At 41.1% G+C, this 17,231-nt stretch overlaps 1 protein-coding gene across 2 annotated transcripts in view; it reads left to right on the forward strand.

Moving 5' to 3' along the window:
* Window positions 1-5,635: 5,635 nt before the first annotated feature.
* nhsl2 (NHS-like 2) overlaps window positions 5,636-17,231 on the forward strand; it is a 92,710-nt gene continuing 81,114 nt past the window's right edge. Inside the window, exon 1 of one of the 2 annotated variants that reach the window (XM_020623714.1) lies at window positions 5,636-6,143. In XM_020623714.1, coding sequence (XP_020479370.1) covers window positions 5,843-6,143 — 301 coding nt within the window. In that variant the 5' untranslated portion in view covers window positions 5,636-5,842. Of the gene's footprint in view, window positions 6,144-14,377; window positions 14,546-17,231 lie in introns of those variants that run through there. The other variant, XM_020623715.1, reaches the window with a different exon arrangement.

Genomic DNA, 17,231 nt, shown 5'->3' on the forward strand with positions numbered 1-17,231 from the left:
CCTACACTGACCCCAACATACTTTAATAAACTTTTTTGTCTTCTCTCAATCATTCCTTCCTCCCTCTTTCCAATTTCCATCTTCCCCAACATACCTTCCTTGTCTTCCTTTCTCCATCCTTGTTTGCATCAGTCCCTGCTCTCCTCTGTTCCCTCTGTAAAATACAGCACATTCACTGTCCTCACACATTGCCCTTACTTCTCCCTGCCAAGGATGATGGATTACTGTACTTTTCAGCGTGTCAGAGAGCAGACGGTCATAGGAGTGAGCCATGCCTGTCTATACACACCGACACACACACTCCTGCTGTGTGTGTTGATATGGTATGTGTTGTGTTGGAGAGGCAGGGTGAGAGATGGAAGTCGCAGGTGTAGCTCTTTTACATGCGCATGCACACACACACACAGTGAGGTGGTGTGTGCCAGGCCAGGTTTCTGCAGCGCAGAGCAGGCTGTATCCCAGCAGTCACCATATGGACTGGTACTGAAATCAGAACTCAGAGTGAAAGAGGGATGGATGAAGAGAGAAGGATGCAGGGATGAAATAAAAAGATGGAAGGAGGGACAAATGGAGGAAACAGAACAGCAATGGAAGGAAAAGGGGTAAGTGACAAAGATTAAATATGGAAGGATGATGAGACAAAGCGAAAATTTAAAGTTCAGCATTTGGTATCTGTGAAATACAGCTGCTAAAAGTGTAGTCATTTTTACTGTCCTAACCTCAGCAGCATTTTAAAAGTAGCCTGTTTGTGGAGGCCTTGTTTTTGTTTGGACGCCTTTTAAAGTTGTTTGTCAAGAACAGTGTTTCTCGAGTAATATTTTTTGAAATACAATATGCCCAGTGGTGGATCTAGAAAACCTTGGATGGGGTGGCCAGACTGGCACAGACTCCAAAAGGTGTGGTATGTTTGAAATACATGTAAAAAGTAAATGAATTCCCTAGTTCTATGAAATAATAAACCATACATACACAGTGCTTTCTTTAGCTAGTTTTAGCTGTGCTATTTATTTACTCCCTGCCGGGGGCACTGCTGCTGCACAATTGTAGACAAGGCTACACCTGCTGGAAATTTCACCTTAATTCTGCAAATAAAGCATAAACCACAATTTGAATCCACCTGTGTGAGGATACATAGTGTACATAGATATTTTTTTTTTTAGCAAATCAGAAGTGGCAGCATCGTCGTCATTTTTCTAGGCCTGGGCCCAGTTCTTGTAAACAAATACGTGCACTCACACATGCACACAAACGCAAATCCAGTCTTTGAACATTTAAAATATGAGATTTGCCAGACAAACAAGCCCAGACAACAACAACAACAACAACAACAATCACGTTTGACACACACATACATGCACACTGTGCATAGTCAAACTGAGGCTTTCAAGTGTATTTAGCTGGATGGAGAGAAAAGCAAAAGAGCTGCAGAGGAAATATAGAGATAAATGTCCACTCAAACAGAACAGAAAAGTAATATGTTGAATAAATTGTACAGACAAAAATACAGATGCATGTTTAAAAAAAAGACGCAACGGATTCAGTCATAATTACTGCACATCCACTTAGTGCGTATCATCTTTGTCACTAGAGTATTTAAATGTCAAGTACAGTGAAACATGTCACTGTATAGTATGTGTAAAATTGTGCCTCTTGCAAATATGTCAGAAGATTTTTCAAAGGTTCGGCACTGTTGAAACTGTTTAGAGACCTCACACAAACACACACACACTAGCCTCGGCTCAGACTTCAGCATACAACATCAAGCTCATACATATCAAGATCGTACATATAATCCATATTTTTGAATGTTGAACTGGAACAGACTTGTGAGTGGAGGAGGGATGGGGTTATTCTTGAGTCTTTACAGGCCTTAGAATGTCACTTTTTGTCCTGTCAGTGTCTCACAGATGTCAGAGAGTTGTGACATCCTAATAATGGTTGCTGTCTTAAAAGGATGCCAATTATCACATAATTAGAACTAGTTAAATATAAAAAATAAATTACTAGTATATGCTTTAAGGAAGATGTTGGATGCTACAGATGTTTTCTATCAACCCATTCACACATTAAAATGTCTACTAGTTTTAGACATTTCTAATGTTTTAAACAGTCATACCTCCCAATATACGGCAATAAACCACTAGTATTAAAGGTATAGCTATACTGTGGTAGTTACTGAGAACTTAGGAAGGACTTTACACACATTTAGTGATGATTCATGAGTAACAGGTGCAACTCGGTTCTAGTCTTGCCTTCAGAAAATAAATTTTAATCCACTGAAGCCTTTACCTGGTTAAATAAAGCCGTGGTTTCCAACCAATTTGAGCTTTTTATCTATTAAAAGTAAATATGGTAGTACTGTACAGTTTTGTGTGTTAGTTTTTAATTAGTGTGGACATAATTTCAGATCCCTGAAGATGTTTAAAAAAGACATTTGTGACCCTTCAGATTTATCTTGGGACCCTCTTGGGTGCCACAACCCCCAGGCTGGGCATCATTAAAACAAAATACTCTTCACCTATGGTATATGGTTTACTTTGGATTGGAGCATCAGCCAAATGCTTGGTGTGAGATTCAGTTTCTGATGGTTATACAGTGTGTAGAATGAACAATACAATGAACAGGAGACAGAAAGACCCAGGGACTTGAAGCAGGCAAAGTAATGAAGGTAAGTTTGGAGCGTGCTCCCTGTGTGAGTATAGAAAAGTTGGCAGAGCTGCTGAAACAATGAACTGAGGAGGAGGAGGGAGAGGGTGGAGAACCAGTGGGTGAGGACAGCTGTTTCTAATCAATTGCTTCAGTGTGATTGACTGCTTGACTGACTGTCAGCTGATTGGCTGACTGGCCTGTTGACAGTTGAGTTGGGGCCAAAGGCGGGCTTTTACTAGTTGAACCTGTCTATTGAACTTATCAGTGACTAATTTGTTGGTTAAATGACAAAGTGACACACTGGTTGTCATGGCAACTGATTGGCTTTATGTCAATACCGACACAATTAGTGTGAAGCCCTGGTAACTGTAGGAATGATGTAATGTGGCCACTCCCACTGGCTTCTTGTTTTTCTCTAGCCTCTCACACAGAACAGTTTACATAGACAACATTCCACACACACAAACAACCCCTCTCTTCCATTTCTTATAAATTTCTCATGTTCTTGTTTTCAATTGTGTCAATAAAAGGGAGTTAATGTTGAAATTCCTTCTCGTTTCTCTCTCTCCATCCCCCTCTCCATAAGACAGACAGCATGAACAAAAACATTTAGGTAGGCCAAGTTCACGTCTGGGAGTGGTTGCTAAAGGGGGCCCGGGGGGCGCTCTGAGGACCAGATGTGCTTCCTTTGGGGAGGAGGGAGGTTGGGGTACATTCACGGGCCTTGAGCAGAGGAGTGGAGTTTTCATAGGGCTCCAGAGAAAGTGCAGAGTCCCGTAAAGTGTTGTAGAGAACGCTGAAGCGTCGCTGTGCAGGAGATTCAGCTGCAGCTGCGAGAAATCTATGCAGCTGCGTAGGTTCATTGTAAAGTTGGTCCTGTTTAGCAAAGAAAGAAGCAATACTTTTCACAAAATGTCTCAACTAATGCAGGAACCAGGAGCTTGTGAGTCAGCCATATTGGTGCCATCCAGCAGCAGCTTGAAGCCTTTGTGCAAAAGCAGTAGTAGATCAGAAGTGTGTTCATGTATTCACTGTAAGCCATGAGCTCCTACCCCTGCCTTCTTCGACTTCGCACTGCTGTCAAGTCACAGAAACCTTTGACAGTCCCTCTCCACATTAATTTATATTTTTGACCATGTTTCAACCAAAATGATATTTGAAAAAGTTATCAAACCTTAACTGTGGCTGTGGCAGATAGAGAACAATCCTGAACAAATTTTTCTGTAATGGTTTCGGAAGGCGTTCAGGCAACAAACGCATCAATACCATGGCACACACTGAGAGACAACTTGTATGAAAACAGAAAATTGCTCATGAAATATCAGTTTTGAAAGTCTTCCCAGCATTCATGGTCACAATCACATGAAACTCGCCAAATAAACAAATGGTCCCATAAACAGGGTGATTAGTGTTAAGTAACTAATATGTCATGCATGGTCACAAAATATTATGTGGATAGAAAGACTTCAGAACACCAGTGTAAGACATTAAAGGCATAATGGAAGGAGGTGAACAGAGGACAAACTATAATTGAAAGATTTAGAGCAGTGGATGTGAGCAGCTGGCTGGGGAGAACAGTTGTGAAGCCTGAAGAGCCAAACAGCTCCAGAGAGGAAGCGCAGAGCCTCTCCACCCTTCTCCTCAGAGTCCAGGGGGCCACGTCATGGGCCCGAGAGGCTCCTGCAGAGATGAAGCTTCTTAAAGAGATACTCTAACAACATCTGTTGTTTTAAGGTTCCTCCCTGTGCACGTGTTGTCACTTTGCTGTGGGGATTTGTTCCCATTCAGCCACCAGAGCATCACCGAGGTCCAGCACTGATGGTGGGTGATACGGCCAAGCAGCTGAAGTTCCAATTCGGCCCCAAATGCTGAGGTCAGGGCTCAGTGCAGCCCATTCAAGTTTTTCCACACCAAAGTGAAAAATAGTTTCTTTTTTGATCTAGCTATAGGCACAAGGGCACTGTCATACTGAAACAGGAAATGAACAAACAAGAACTGTTGCCACAAAGTTGGAAGCACACTGACATATCACTATATGCTGCGGCATTCAGATCTCTCTTTATTTAATTTAGGAGGAAGCTCAAACCATGACAAACAGCCCTAGAGAAAAGCACTCAAACGTTTGTGGACAGAAGCATCCACTCAACTTTTCTTTTACCCACCCACACATGTACATACATTCCCACAACGTTGGCGCGCACAGTTACGCGCCGTGGTGCATAAGGGTTCATCCATCCACTGTCACCCTTCTTCTCCTTCTCCCCTGCCTCCCATTTTTCTGTTTTCACTCCTTCTCCTCATTTTTTTATCTTCTCCTCCTCCCTTTTTCTAATGTCTCTTCTTCATCTCTTCCTCCTCAAGAGAGGTTTACTTTTTGGGAAACACCAAGCTGTTGCGCTCCGTGACGCCTGGCCAAGCCGGACAAATTAAGATCTGACGCTGGGTTGTTACGCTTCAAAATAAGAGCATAGAGTATAGAGACAACTTAATTAACATGTCTAAAGCACCAAAATGACTTCAATATGGTAAGAAAACACACTGTGCAATATCAAATTGTACAATTGTTACAATAATAGTTAAAATCCATAAAAGTGATTCATGTTTTTACAAAGTGGGCAAAATCATGTAGTCTATATAAATCCATTTAAACAGATTTAAAACATATTCAACGTAGAGGGATGGTTATGACAAGCCAATTGCTATAAATTCTAAGGTGGTTATTATTATTATTATGTTAACCTATATGTTATGTAAGGCCAAAGTGCTTCACTTGGCATGAAGTGTCACTATATTCCACAGTCTTATATAGTAGTAGATATATTTAAATAATATCAATTAATTACATAATTAATCCTCAATTCATTTTTGGCATTTTAGTGGGTTGGATTAGCCTACTGTGATCAAAAAATGCATTTAGGCTTTGCATTTGAAAGTTTAAACCGGATGTTTTGTGTGTTACTCTGACTAATTTGACTCAAGTCGTCCACACCAAAAAAGAGAAAAGCTCGATCGCAGTCAAAAACAATGAGAGCGCACGACGCGCGTTTGCTCCAAGCTTGTCCAACAGCAGTGGAGTTTTTCCTCCCGGAGGATTCATAGCATGCGTCTGCGCGCCAAACTGCGGGAGAAGGACCACAGGAATATAACTTGACTATCTGCGGAGTTTGTTATTCTTTGCAGGGAGAGAGAAACCATGCCTTTTTGCAAACGGACGATACTTCCAAAGGATGTGTGCAAGCCCGACGGCAGGAAGGTGCTGGAGGCGCGTCCGCAGCAGCAGGCGGAGATTTTCGGTGACTTGGTGGACGTGTGCGGCTTCACCCTGTGTTCGGTGCTGCGACAGCTCTCGGATCTGTCCCAACACTCGGTGAGCATCCTGGAGGAGCTGGAGGAAGAGCTGGTGTCCATCTGCCACCGGTCCGGCGCGCTGGAGAGCAGAGTGGTCCGGCTGCAAAGGCACGTCGCAGTGTTGCTCAGCAAGCCTCCGCCGAGAAGTAAGAGGAAATTAAAAGAGGAAATTCAGTTAAATAAAACCACATCTTGTATCACTTTGCACGACTTGCAGTTGCAGGAGTTGTTTTAGTCTGGTGGAATTAAAACAGTGGTGACCAGCTGTGTGAAATAAGCCCCAGTGATGGCTCTTCTTTAGAGATGTGTGGTTTAGTTAGTGCTTTTTGTTCATGACTCACTATTGACCGCAAACAGTGAGAGGTCATCACTGCAGTGTGCATGGTCCATCTCAAAATGATGGCTGTGAGTAAGCGAGAGGTTTATTATTAGAGGGTTTGTTATTGTCAGCTGGCAGAGAGGTGTCTTGCGTTCAGTTGCTGCAGGAAATTCCACAATTTACTTTGAATGTTCCAGGAAAAATGAACTTGTACTGAAAACAGGTTTTATATAAAACCTGAGTTAACTGCAAAGACGTGACGTCCAAGGGGGGGAAGAATATGCAGGCTAAGCATGTCAGTAACCGATAGGTGTAATGTTGTTAGATGAGTTTTTGTAAGTTGCAGTTACAAACTTTCAAAACGGGAAAACAGGAAAAGACATGCAAAGTCCTACACTCTCGTGACTTTCTGTGACTTCAGTTCTTGGATGTGCAGATTTACAAGATGTTCCTGAAAGCAACATATAGTGGCTATGGAGAGCGGAATGTATTCTCAGTGTGTACGCAGAGGTGTCACCCGTGCGTCTCTACCTGTCACTATGTCCCTGTCCCCTCCTTCACAGCCTCCTTTTCTTTGTGTTGTATTTTTCTTTCATCCCTGTTTGACAGTGTCGTCGGGTTTAGAGTTAAAGTGGGGTTGTACCAGGCCAGTACTTATTGTTATGTCATACAAACATCCTAATGAAGTATGTGCAGTGCAGACAATGGAAAAGTGTTTTTCTGCTGATTTAAAGAGCTCACTTTTAAATCTGTACATTTTGGAACTGGTGATGGTTTAACTATGCAATCTACTGTATGTGATGTGGCAACATGAAGCCTCCAGTGCACGTACACTGAGAATGTCTGTTGTCTAGTAGTTAAACTTTAGGAGTAAAACATATTTTTATATTCCTAGATTCTGGATTTATCAGCAAAGAAGATGGAATTTTCAATTTAAAAAAAAATCTATATTAGACAAACTGTATTTCTTGGATTATTATGCTTTTATTATGAAATTATGCTGGTCAGAGAAATGGATGTTGCATTGCTTAATTTTCTTTTGTTGAATTTATAATGGAAATATTTTCAAACAACAGATTTTGATTGTTTCACCCAGTTTGTATATGGGTGTGCACTCTGTGTACCACCAACTATGTACTGGAAACACAGTGTTAATATTCTCCAACCTGTGGTCTTGCTGACTGATAGTTTGACTCTTGGCTGGCTGGTTGGGTTGGTTTCACTTGTTTCCACACAAAGATCACCTGTAGTCGACGGCAGAATAATTGTTTCCAGTTTTGAAGGATTCAAAATCAATAATCTAAAATTATGACGTGATACTTTATGTCATCATGCAGTACAATACAAGTCTGTACTGATTCTTAGTAAATCAATACCAAGACAATGTGTACTGGTGCCGTTTGCAGCTATCTCAGTGTTTTAATTCTTCACACACCCAAAGGTATGAGCACATGTACTGTAGTTAGTGCTGCATTTAATGATAGTTTCACTATCAGTGTCACATACTATACCTGCAAAGTTCTACCTGACAGCAGCTCCCATTCAATTAAGATGCAGCCCAGATGCATGATGGGAGATTTTCACTGTAGCTGCCAGCCCCGTTTTACTCTGCAAACAGTGCCTAAAATTAACTGTGCACAGTTTTCTCTTTGTTTGCATTATAACTCAAGAGTGAGCAAATGAATAAAGTAAGCCGACTGTGAATGTGTTTATGAGGCTGTCAGCAGTGTGTGTGTGTGTGTGTGTGTGTGTGTGTGTGAATTAGGCACAGTGTGGTAAGAGAGAAAGTCCCTCTAAACACAGACCAGATGTAGAACTGGAAAGGGGAGAGGAAGAACGATAAAACAAAATGCAACTCACCCTTTAGTTTACTTTTGTCAGAGTGAATTCACCCATGTGTTTTTTTGTGTGTGTGTGTGTGTGTGTGTGTGTGTGAGAGAGAGAGAGAGAGAGAGAGAGAAAGAGGAAAAACATTTTTGTACATGTGTTCATCTGAGATTCAAAGATCCTCACTCTTCTCTCTGCATTCTAAATTCTGTGTGAGCTCTTACTGTATCACCAACACGTGGGCAGAAGCACAAGGCTAAATAATCAATAGCGCTGGTGTGGGCCTTCATCTCTCATCATCATCATCCTCTCACCACCTCTTCTTTCTCTCCTACCTCTCTCTTGTCTCAGGAAAGATGGAAAACAATAAAGTACCCTTCACCATAATGGTAGACAGTTTGTATCCTCAGTTGATGACCCATTTAAAGGACATACTGCATAAAGAAAAAACAATGTGCCCATGGTTTTATTCATATGAAAATGATTTGTATACATGGTATGTTTTCAATTGTTTCAAGAAATAAGGATTTTTCGGATCAGGACTAAATTTGTTTGGTGAACATAACGCTGTCTCAGATTTGGTGTTTGGCTGGAGTTTTTAAGAGTGTAAACGTCGCCAAATTTCATAGAGTCGCTAATGTACTGCAACCATAAACATATGCAGCATCCAGGAACAGGAAAATACGACATGGCCAGTGTACTTGTTGTGTTTTTTTTTGTTTTGTTTTTTTTTTTAACCTAATCACAAAAAGCTCTAGTATGAGATGCCCCCTGCAGTTGGCTAATGTTTGCAGCTAAAGTTTGGGCTGACACATGCGCTGTATAATGCATTCTTTTTATTTACTCCTTTTGTGTTTGGTTTTGGGAAGGCTAAAAAAAGACACCACCATCTGAAGTCTGTATATCCTGCATATTGGTATTTCTACAGCCCCAAGCACGCAGCATGTGGAGAAATCAGGCTTGACAGGTCTGCCGTGCCTAGTTATGGTTGCTAAGGTGTGATTGGACAAGGTGAAATGGATTCAGTGGGTTTCCATTAGCATGTTTAAAGTTTGGTAAGGTTAAGGCAGCTTAGGCTGTTCACATCTGTAAAGATGAGATAAACTTGCAGTCTTTTCCCTCATTCAAGGACAAAAAAAAAAAAAAAAAAAAAATCTGTGGCTATTTGCATTTCCTCCAATAACAACTGCTGACAGTCCCCCCGTCCACCTGCCAAAAAAAATGAAACTTCGTCAGTTGCATAAGGAAGACCACGTTGAAACACTTGTTCCAGGCTTGGATGAGGGACTTTTTTCCACCCGAGTGTAGAACTCGTACCGCAGTTGGATCTTCTGAGCTGCTTACAAGACCTTGGCACGATGAAGTGATGGGGGATTGCAGCTCTCCACCCAGGGTGGAGGGGCAAGAGTCAAATTGATACAGAGGAAGAGGATGTCAGTCATCACTTTGGAAATTTTGATACTGTGACAGTGTGTGTTCTCTTCCACTGGAAGCTGTCACTCAGATGAGTTGAGGAGTTTGTCCTCTGCAGCTTTCTGTTTCTCCCACTGGCTTCATTTCCTGCCATTTTCTGTTGCCTGCTGCTTGACCCTAAGTGGTGCAGGAGTATCCCAAGTATGTGAATGGAAACCAAAGCTTTGTGTTTTCTTTTGGTGCCTTTTTCCAACGTGGGAAACTGCATTTGTCCTTTGACCGAAACTTATTTTAAAGGCAGATTTTGCTGAAGTTTGCTTTAACAACATGTACCCCACCCAGCTTGTAGTTTTAGTCGAGGCATGGTGAAAGGGTTTGAGCTGAGTTGTTATAATGGGTAAATCCAACTAACTAGCCATGGAAGCTAGTTAGTTGATGTTGCATAAATAAATCACCTAAGCCATCTGAAAACCTAAGAAAAACCCTGAACAATTTATTTAAATAAAAATTCTGTGACAAAGAGATGCATTTAACAGAGTTTTGCCAACATTTGAACAGACAATTAGAAACTGTTAGACAGCTGTGTTATTGTTGAAGGGTCATCTACTGTCTGTTTAAATTTGAGACAAGTTTGACACAGGAGTGTCATGGGAGTTTGATGCCTTAATTAACACCTTTGCTGCAGGGTTGTAAAAAACGGTGTCTTTCCAAAAAGTGTTTAGTTTGGCCTTAAATGTAGAATTGTGGGTTGGAGAGCAAATCAAAGGGGTTCTTTGTAGAGCTGCCATTTTTCATCAGTGTTCATTTATCATATGAGGAGAAATCCATCATTCCACTACTTAACGGTGACAGGGGCCAATTTTTGCACCGGCATCAACAACTAGAATGCAACACAGCTAGAATAAAAGCCTCAGTATGCGTCAAACAAAGCGCTTGTTTGTAAGTTTAACTATGCCTGAAACCATCTTCAACAGCAGAACTGGGGGAAGCAATCAACAATTTCTGTAGCTATCTGAAACCAGCAGTTAAACAAACATTTACACTGTGTAGAGGTGAAAAAGGGGTGCGGCTTTGAACTTGTCTCACTAGCTTCTGCTTCTCCCATTTCACCTGAATGTTGCACAGCATAAAAATCTGGGACAATATTTTGATTACAGTTGTCTCAGCTTTACATTGTGTAAGTAGAGATGGTGCAACTGAACAAATTTCAGTGTGAAACTACCAGTTTCAGTTTTAATTGTAATGTAGCTGTTATAGTTGATGTTGCGCTCCAGCTGGTGTCTGGTGTCCTGCTGGTAGTGACCACTCGTTTCTTTCTTTCACTCTACTGTGTTTTTTTTTCCCACAGCCTGTTGTGAAAATGATGAGAGGATGAGAAAGAGTCTTTAACTTCCTTCTGTTTCTCTTCATAATTCCCCTCCTGTTCCCTCCCTCGTTCCCACGAGTGGATGTCATGACTCAACATCCCTCCTTGTTGGCTCCTCTGTTAAACCTCCTTCTTTTCTTTCCATCCTCCAACACTTTTCAGCAGGCTTTTGGTAAAGAGTGATGCATGCAGGATGCAACAAGTCCTCCAAAAAACGGCTTTGGAAACTTGTTAGAGATCATTTAGATAAATACATTTTGTTTATGACCTCATACCGTAACCAATTCAGCAGCAACAGACTTTATACGTCTTGGCTTTTATCACAGGTTCAGACTCAACATCTTTTCGCTGTCAAAATGTTCACTTCACCTCCTCCCCCCCTCCCTCCCCCTCGCTCTCTCTTCCTACAGGCTGTGATTCAGAGAGCAGTAGTGGTGAACAGAAACTTCTTGGCACTGCTCCAAACACATCGCAGCAGAAAGATGGTCATTTTCCACTAATCTGATTGAGGTTAAGGTGAAATTTAATATTCAGAGCTGCCAGAGTGTCAGAAGTGAATCTCATTTGCAGACTCGTAAAAGACAAATGGAGTTGTTATTTAGACCTGGGTTGTACTCCTTTATCTCCATTTGGTCCAAAATGACACATACATTCAGAGATTTTTTTTTTTTTTTTCCTGGCCTCATCACATTCTCATATGATGAGAGTTGTATGATTCAGTGGTAATTCTAAGAAAGTCTCTGCAATAAATCATTGTTTTTGTGTGTGAGTGTGTTTTCAAGGCCTGTGAGAAACCACAGTGGATGTGCTGCATTTAATGTTTCTGTTGGAGCTGAACGTGTTTTCCTTGCTTTATGTCTTCAAAGTGAATGTGTGTGTTTGCACACAGTGTCAGTGCACGTGTGAGACATTTTGTGTGTGTGTGTGTGTGTGTGTTTTTCTCTGGTCCCCATCATTTAGGGTGATGGCTTGGTTTAAGGTTAGGATAATGGTTATGGTTAAGGTTAGGGTAAGTTTCCAGGAATGTAAGTCCCAATGAGGAATGTAAACAAACATCTGAGTGTGTGTGTGAGTAGAAGTTAGGAAACTGATATAGTAAAGTATAGAGGAAAAGGTGCTGTTGTACTCTGGGGAAAAAAGAGAGCAAGTTGCAGACGCAGGTAAAAGCGTCATAGAAGAAAACCTACTAACAACTTCCTGTCTTGGCCAAGAGCCCAGCCCTTTCCCTTTCAGACACACACATTCTTTTTGTACTCGTACAGCCAAAGGGATGAAACTTTTCTCTCTATATTTAAATATTTCCCTCCCTCTGCCGCATTGCCATGGCAACCATCTGGTGCAACTGAAATACAACCAGCATGTCCTCGGTGTGTATGCGTTTTTCATGTCTTGTCTCCCGGTGTCTCTTGCCCTCCTGTTGTCCTGTGAACTACATGTAGTTTGTCTTTTTCTAATATAGGCACCGATTTGTCAAATGGTGAAAAGAACAAGCCTGTTACCAGATCTTTTTGATTAAATTGAATAAGTTGGACCTGATTTTGAAATTACATGGATCTTGAGCATATATTTGTCTTGCACATACATCTGTCAGACTTTGTTTCCATGACACTTTCTTTTTTTTATAACCCTGGAAAATGAAGCGATTAACCCTCCAGAACCAGAAAGAAAAAGAGCTTGTCAGTGGACAAACAGGTGACAGTTTCTAAATGTCTGCACTGTTAATTTGGATGGAAAACAATGTAGTTGAGCATCTGACAGGCTAATATCACCTTAGGTAAAGCACAAGCACCTAAAATTGTCCATTACTTCAGTAATTAGGCGACTTTAGGGCAAACTGTTTCCTTTGCTCCGTCATGACCTCTACTGTGATTTATTTTTCTGCAGTAGAGTACTGTATTAGGAAACTGCATAGATGGTGGGAATTAAAAGTCTGGATGAATAAAAGTGAAGCGAATCACCACAAAGATCCCAAAGTCCTCCAGTTCCTCCACACTGTGAAAAATAACAAATACCCCAGAAGTCCAGGAGATTGAGTAACAACAGTGGTGAAAAGCAGGAAGAGGCCCTGTCTGTGTGTGTGTGTGTGTGTGTGTGTGTGTGTGTGTTGTGTATGTTTGCAGTAAAGCATCATCTCTCACTCTCTATTCTCTCCTCTGCATCAAACAAGTTTTTGTGTATGCGTGTGTTCAGATTTTACTGTTTTCCTCTCTCTTGTTTACATCTCATCTGGTTTTTTTGTGCGTGTGCCTCTCATTGTCTTGTCCTCTGCTGCGCGCACACACGCACAGTGTCCCTCACTGTAGTGCTAACATGAGGACAGTGTTTATGTTATCTCCTAGAGAGCAGATTCCTATCACAGAGAGGAAGGAGAGGAAAGGGGATGAGAGCATCCAGGCAGCCGTGTGTGTGTGTTTATGAGGCAGAGTGTTTGACCTCTTACTGGTATATTGTGCAAAGAGCATCCATCGACTCCATGATGACTGCATACGTAAGCCATAAGACTATACACACAAGGGAAGGTTTAGTAATAGTGAAAGTGTTTGTGTGTATGTGATGTTATGGAGTTCATCCCAGAAGTTGCCAAAACACATAGGGGCAGCAGAATAAAATGCTCATAGGAGTCATTTTTTTCCATTAAATAGTTACACTATATAACATTTTATATTGCTGAAAAGAGTTATAGATAAAAATGAGATTTATTATAATATAAAGGTGACCAAGAAATATTGTTCATCTGTCAGTTTCAGTGTGTGGGTGGTTGCAAGTGTTTGTGGTCTTTCTAACATTATGTTATGAGGAATTTGAACTTTATGAGAGTGACCGACAGCCGTCCTGGGTATGAGTGAGTTAACAGAGTGCATGTGTGCGTGTGTTCGCAGTGTGAAATGATTTTCTCATTGTTATTTCTGTTCTGAGCTGTAATAAACAAAAGGTTGGCTGTCAACACTGAGATGCTTTATGTGTCCGCAAAGGCACGTTGTATCGGTGGACGCAATCACTTCCAGATGACAAGCAGTGATGTGTGTGTGTGTGTGTGTGAATTTAAGAATGAGAGAGGAAGAGGGGGATAGTAGTTCATTATGGACTTACCTGGCTCACATGTAGGAAAGAAGAGAGAGTCAATGATTTTAAGTATTTTGGAATTTGTGTGTTCTTATCAGCTACAAGGTTAATTTTTTTCCTCATTAATGTACACACAGCACCCCATATTGACAGAAAAACACAGAATTTTTGACATTTTTGCAGATTTATTAAAAAAGAAAAACTGAAATGTGGGATTGGATTATCATGTATCACTGTCACTGTTGCTAGAAGGAGACCATGTGAGAGAGAAAGAGTGAAGGAGAGAAAGTGTAATCAAAGGAGTGAGGAGAGAGAGGGAGGGAGGGAGGGAGGACATCAGGGGCAAAAAGACTGGAAGAGGAGAGTGAAGCTGGAAGAGGAACAAGTGGACAGGCGGGAGAGTGTATAGTCAGAAAAATCAACAGAGCATGAAATATATAGGCAGGTAGATGGAGAGGAAGGAGGGATGCGTTGGAAATGGAGGCGTTCGCCTACACAGGGGAGGACGGCGGATGATGAGGAAAAGATGGACACCTACTTCAGAGTGAATTTCTTTAAAGGTAGTGTGTGTGTGTGTGTGTGTGTGTGTGTGTGTGTGTGTGTGTCTGACCAGTGCACACACCCGGTTGGCTGCATGTTTTCAGTGCCACATTTGTCTTGTCACCTTAAGTGTGTTGTCAAGAGACCAGTCAGCATATCCGTTGCCGTGTATGTGCGTGTTTTAAGGTTGCGTGGGTAAATTGTAGTTTGAGTCCATCGTTATGGGGCCATTTTGGCTGCTCCTCATACTAAGAAATTCACAGACCCCTGGGAGTGGTTGCACTCCTCAGTTATTATATCACTTTTATCTTGTGGTGGTTTACACATGCACTGATACAGTAAAGCTGGATATTGAAACATTCATTTACTTTTGAGCTCATGTTGCTTCGTTCCTGGAAGAGAGTTCATGTCAAATACATCACAATATCATCAGGTAATTGGAAAAAGTTGAAGAGGAGGGAAAGCTTTGGTAACTGTGATGTGATGACACTGGTTTTCTACACAGCGGGAGCTACAAATTAAATTTTGTATCTGGAAATGGTGATCAGATGAGTGAGATGATTTAGATTCAGTCATTTGAGGGTCTGTAGATGTATTTCTTTTCTGAATCTTCTAAACTGGACATCGGGACAGTAATAAAAAAGTTGTGAAACGTTGAATTCCAAAACTATGTAGGGCCAGACAAATGTATGTTTTCACTCGGCTCAAATGGATAGAACTAATTAATGATACTGTATATTTGGTTTGTTCTTCTTATAAACATTGTGAATCTACTAACAGAGAATCTAAAATCAGTCCTGTAAGACTATTAATAGTGTATACTTCACACATGGAGCCAAGATAAACAGATGTCTTTCATATGAGGATGCTTGAGTCGTTCCAAACAAATAAGCATAAACGCAGCTGATCAAGACCTGTTTTCAAACTGGAAGCAACTCCATGTGGACATTATTACCCAAACCACAAGCCCCTGCTGATCTCGGCAGCTCACACTGATGACTCAAACGCACACAAATGCTGGTTTGGATTGTTTTGCTACCTAACATCTGTTGATCTTATTATATAGCTGTTTTCCCATCTATGAAGTGCATCATTACATCTTACTTTACCTCTGGTTCCTTGTACATGGTTGTGGTCAGACAAGGAGATGGTGTCTCTCAGACATACTAATCTCCCACATGCAGTGAGCTTTAAACCAGGAATTACATTACTGTGTATGACAGGGAGGACTTCACAGCTAAAAGCTACTGATTTGGTAAGTGACAAATATAATTCAGTACACAGTTCAGTTTGAAGGTTTAATGTTATACTGTCTGTACTGAATTATTTTATCACAGTATCTGCCTACATTCAACCCAGCAAAATTCATAATAGCTACGTTGGTCCACTTGGACACTCAACACCACACAGCTGGTCAAGAAGGCCCAACGGTGGTTGTACTTCCTGAGGAGGCTGAGGAGGTTTGCCATGTTGCCTAGGATCCTTTGCAACTTCTACAGCTGCATTATTGAGAACATCTTGACCAGGTGCATCACTGTCTGGTATGGCAGCACTACTGCTATGGACCACAAGAGCCTGCAGAGAGTGGTAAAGACTGTGGAGAAGATCACCAGGACTCCTTTCTTTCCGACTGCCATCAGACTCCTAAACAGCTGACTCAGGATCTACCTCATGTAATTCCATCTGTACTATTTACATACTCATTTTGCACATGCACAATTGCACACTCACTGCTGAGTATTTACACTCCACGACTCCCACGTAGCACATATTCTGCATTATATTGTGTTCTTGTTGTATTTTTATTTACTTCCTTCACTTGGTGCTTTAAAGTGCCTTAGATTTGTGATTTTACTGCCTATTTAGATTTGTGTTATTGCTCATCTATTTTATATTTCACTTGTGTGGCATTCATGTGGACGGCAAAGTAAGAATTTCATTGTACGTTTCCTAACTGTGCATATGACAAATAAACACTGTGATCTTGACCTTTGACCAGTGTAAAGCGTACTATTCTCACAATAACACCTTGAAAACTGTGACACTGATACGTTTTTCTGACAGCCAAAATGAAAGAAAACTGCTGATGTTCCTTATCTGTGGTTACATTTGGGCACAAACTATGTGGGAAACTCTCTAATGAAAGTATAACATCGGACATGGGGTGCAACCTCTGGTTGTCTGCCTGAAAGTCAGGTGTTTGTTGTTTCAGTAGTTCACCGTGATATACCTTCAACTGACATGACATGTTAGCATCTCAATTCACTCTCCAGTCCAGCTGGTGGCATTTTGTTGTTTGCCAACCACCATAAAACATGAAGAAGTAGGCAAAGAAGGGCACTGGGCTGGATACAAAAACATTTCTGTCACAGTTTTACAGTAGTGATGGATAAACCAAGGCTTTATGAAACACTGAATCAATACAGTTGGATTGAAAACTTCACAGTTTCAATGGCGCCATTTGCTGGCCAACTGCATTTGTATAGGCAGAATAAATCTCAGACCATGCAGCAAGAGTTAGCCTGAATATATGCAGTCTACTATTTTATTCATTTTTACTAATTCTATAAAACTACTATTTTGATAACAGATCACTTTAAAACCGATTCTACAGTTCTCCTTTTAAATACTGAGAAGTACATTCAGTATTCAAAATCAACACGACGCCTCGCTGATATGAGTGTGGCGTAACGAGGCCTCATTTGT

This window comes from Monopterus albus, unplaced genomic scaffold (assembly GCF_001952655.1).
Source record: "Monopterus albus unplaced genomic scaffold, M_albus_1.0 scaffold308.1, whole genome shotgun sequence".
NCBI classification, from domain to species: domain Eukaryota; kingdom Metazoa; phylum Chordata; class Actinopteri; order Synbranchiformes; family Synbranchidae; genus Monopterus; species Monopterus albus.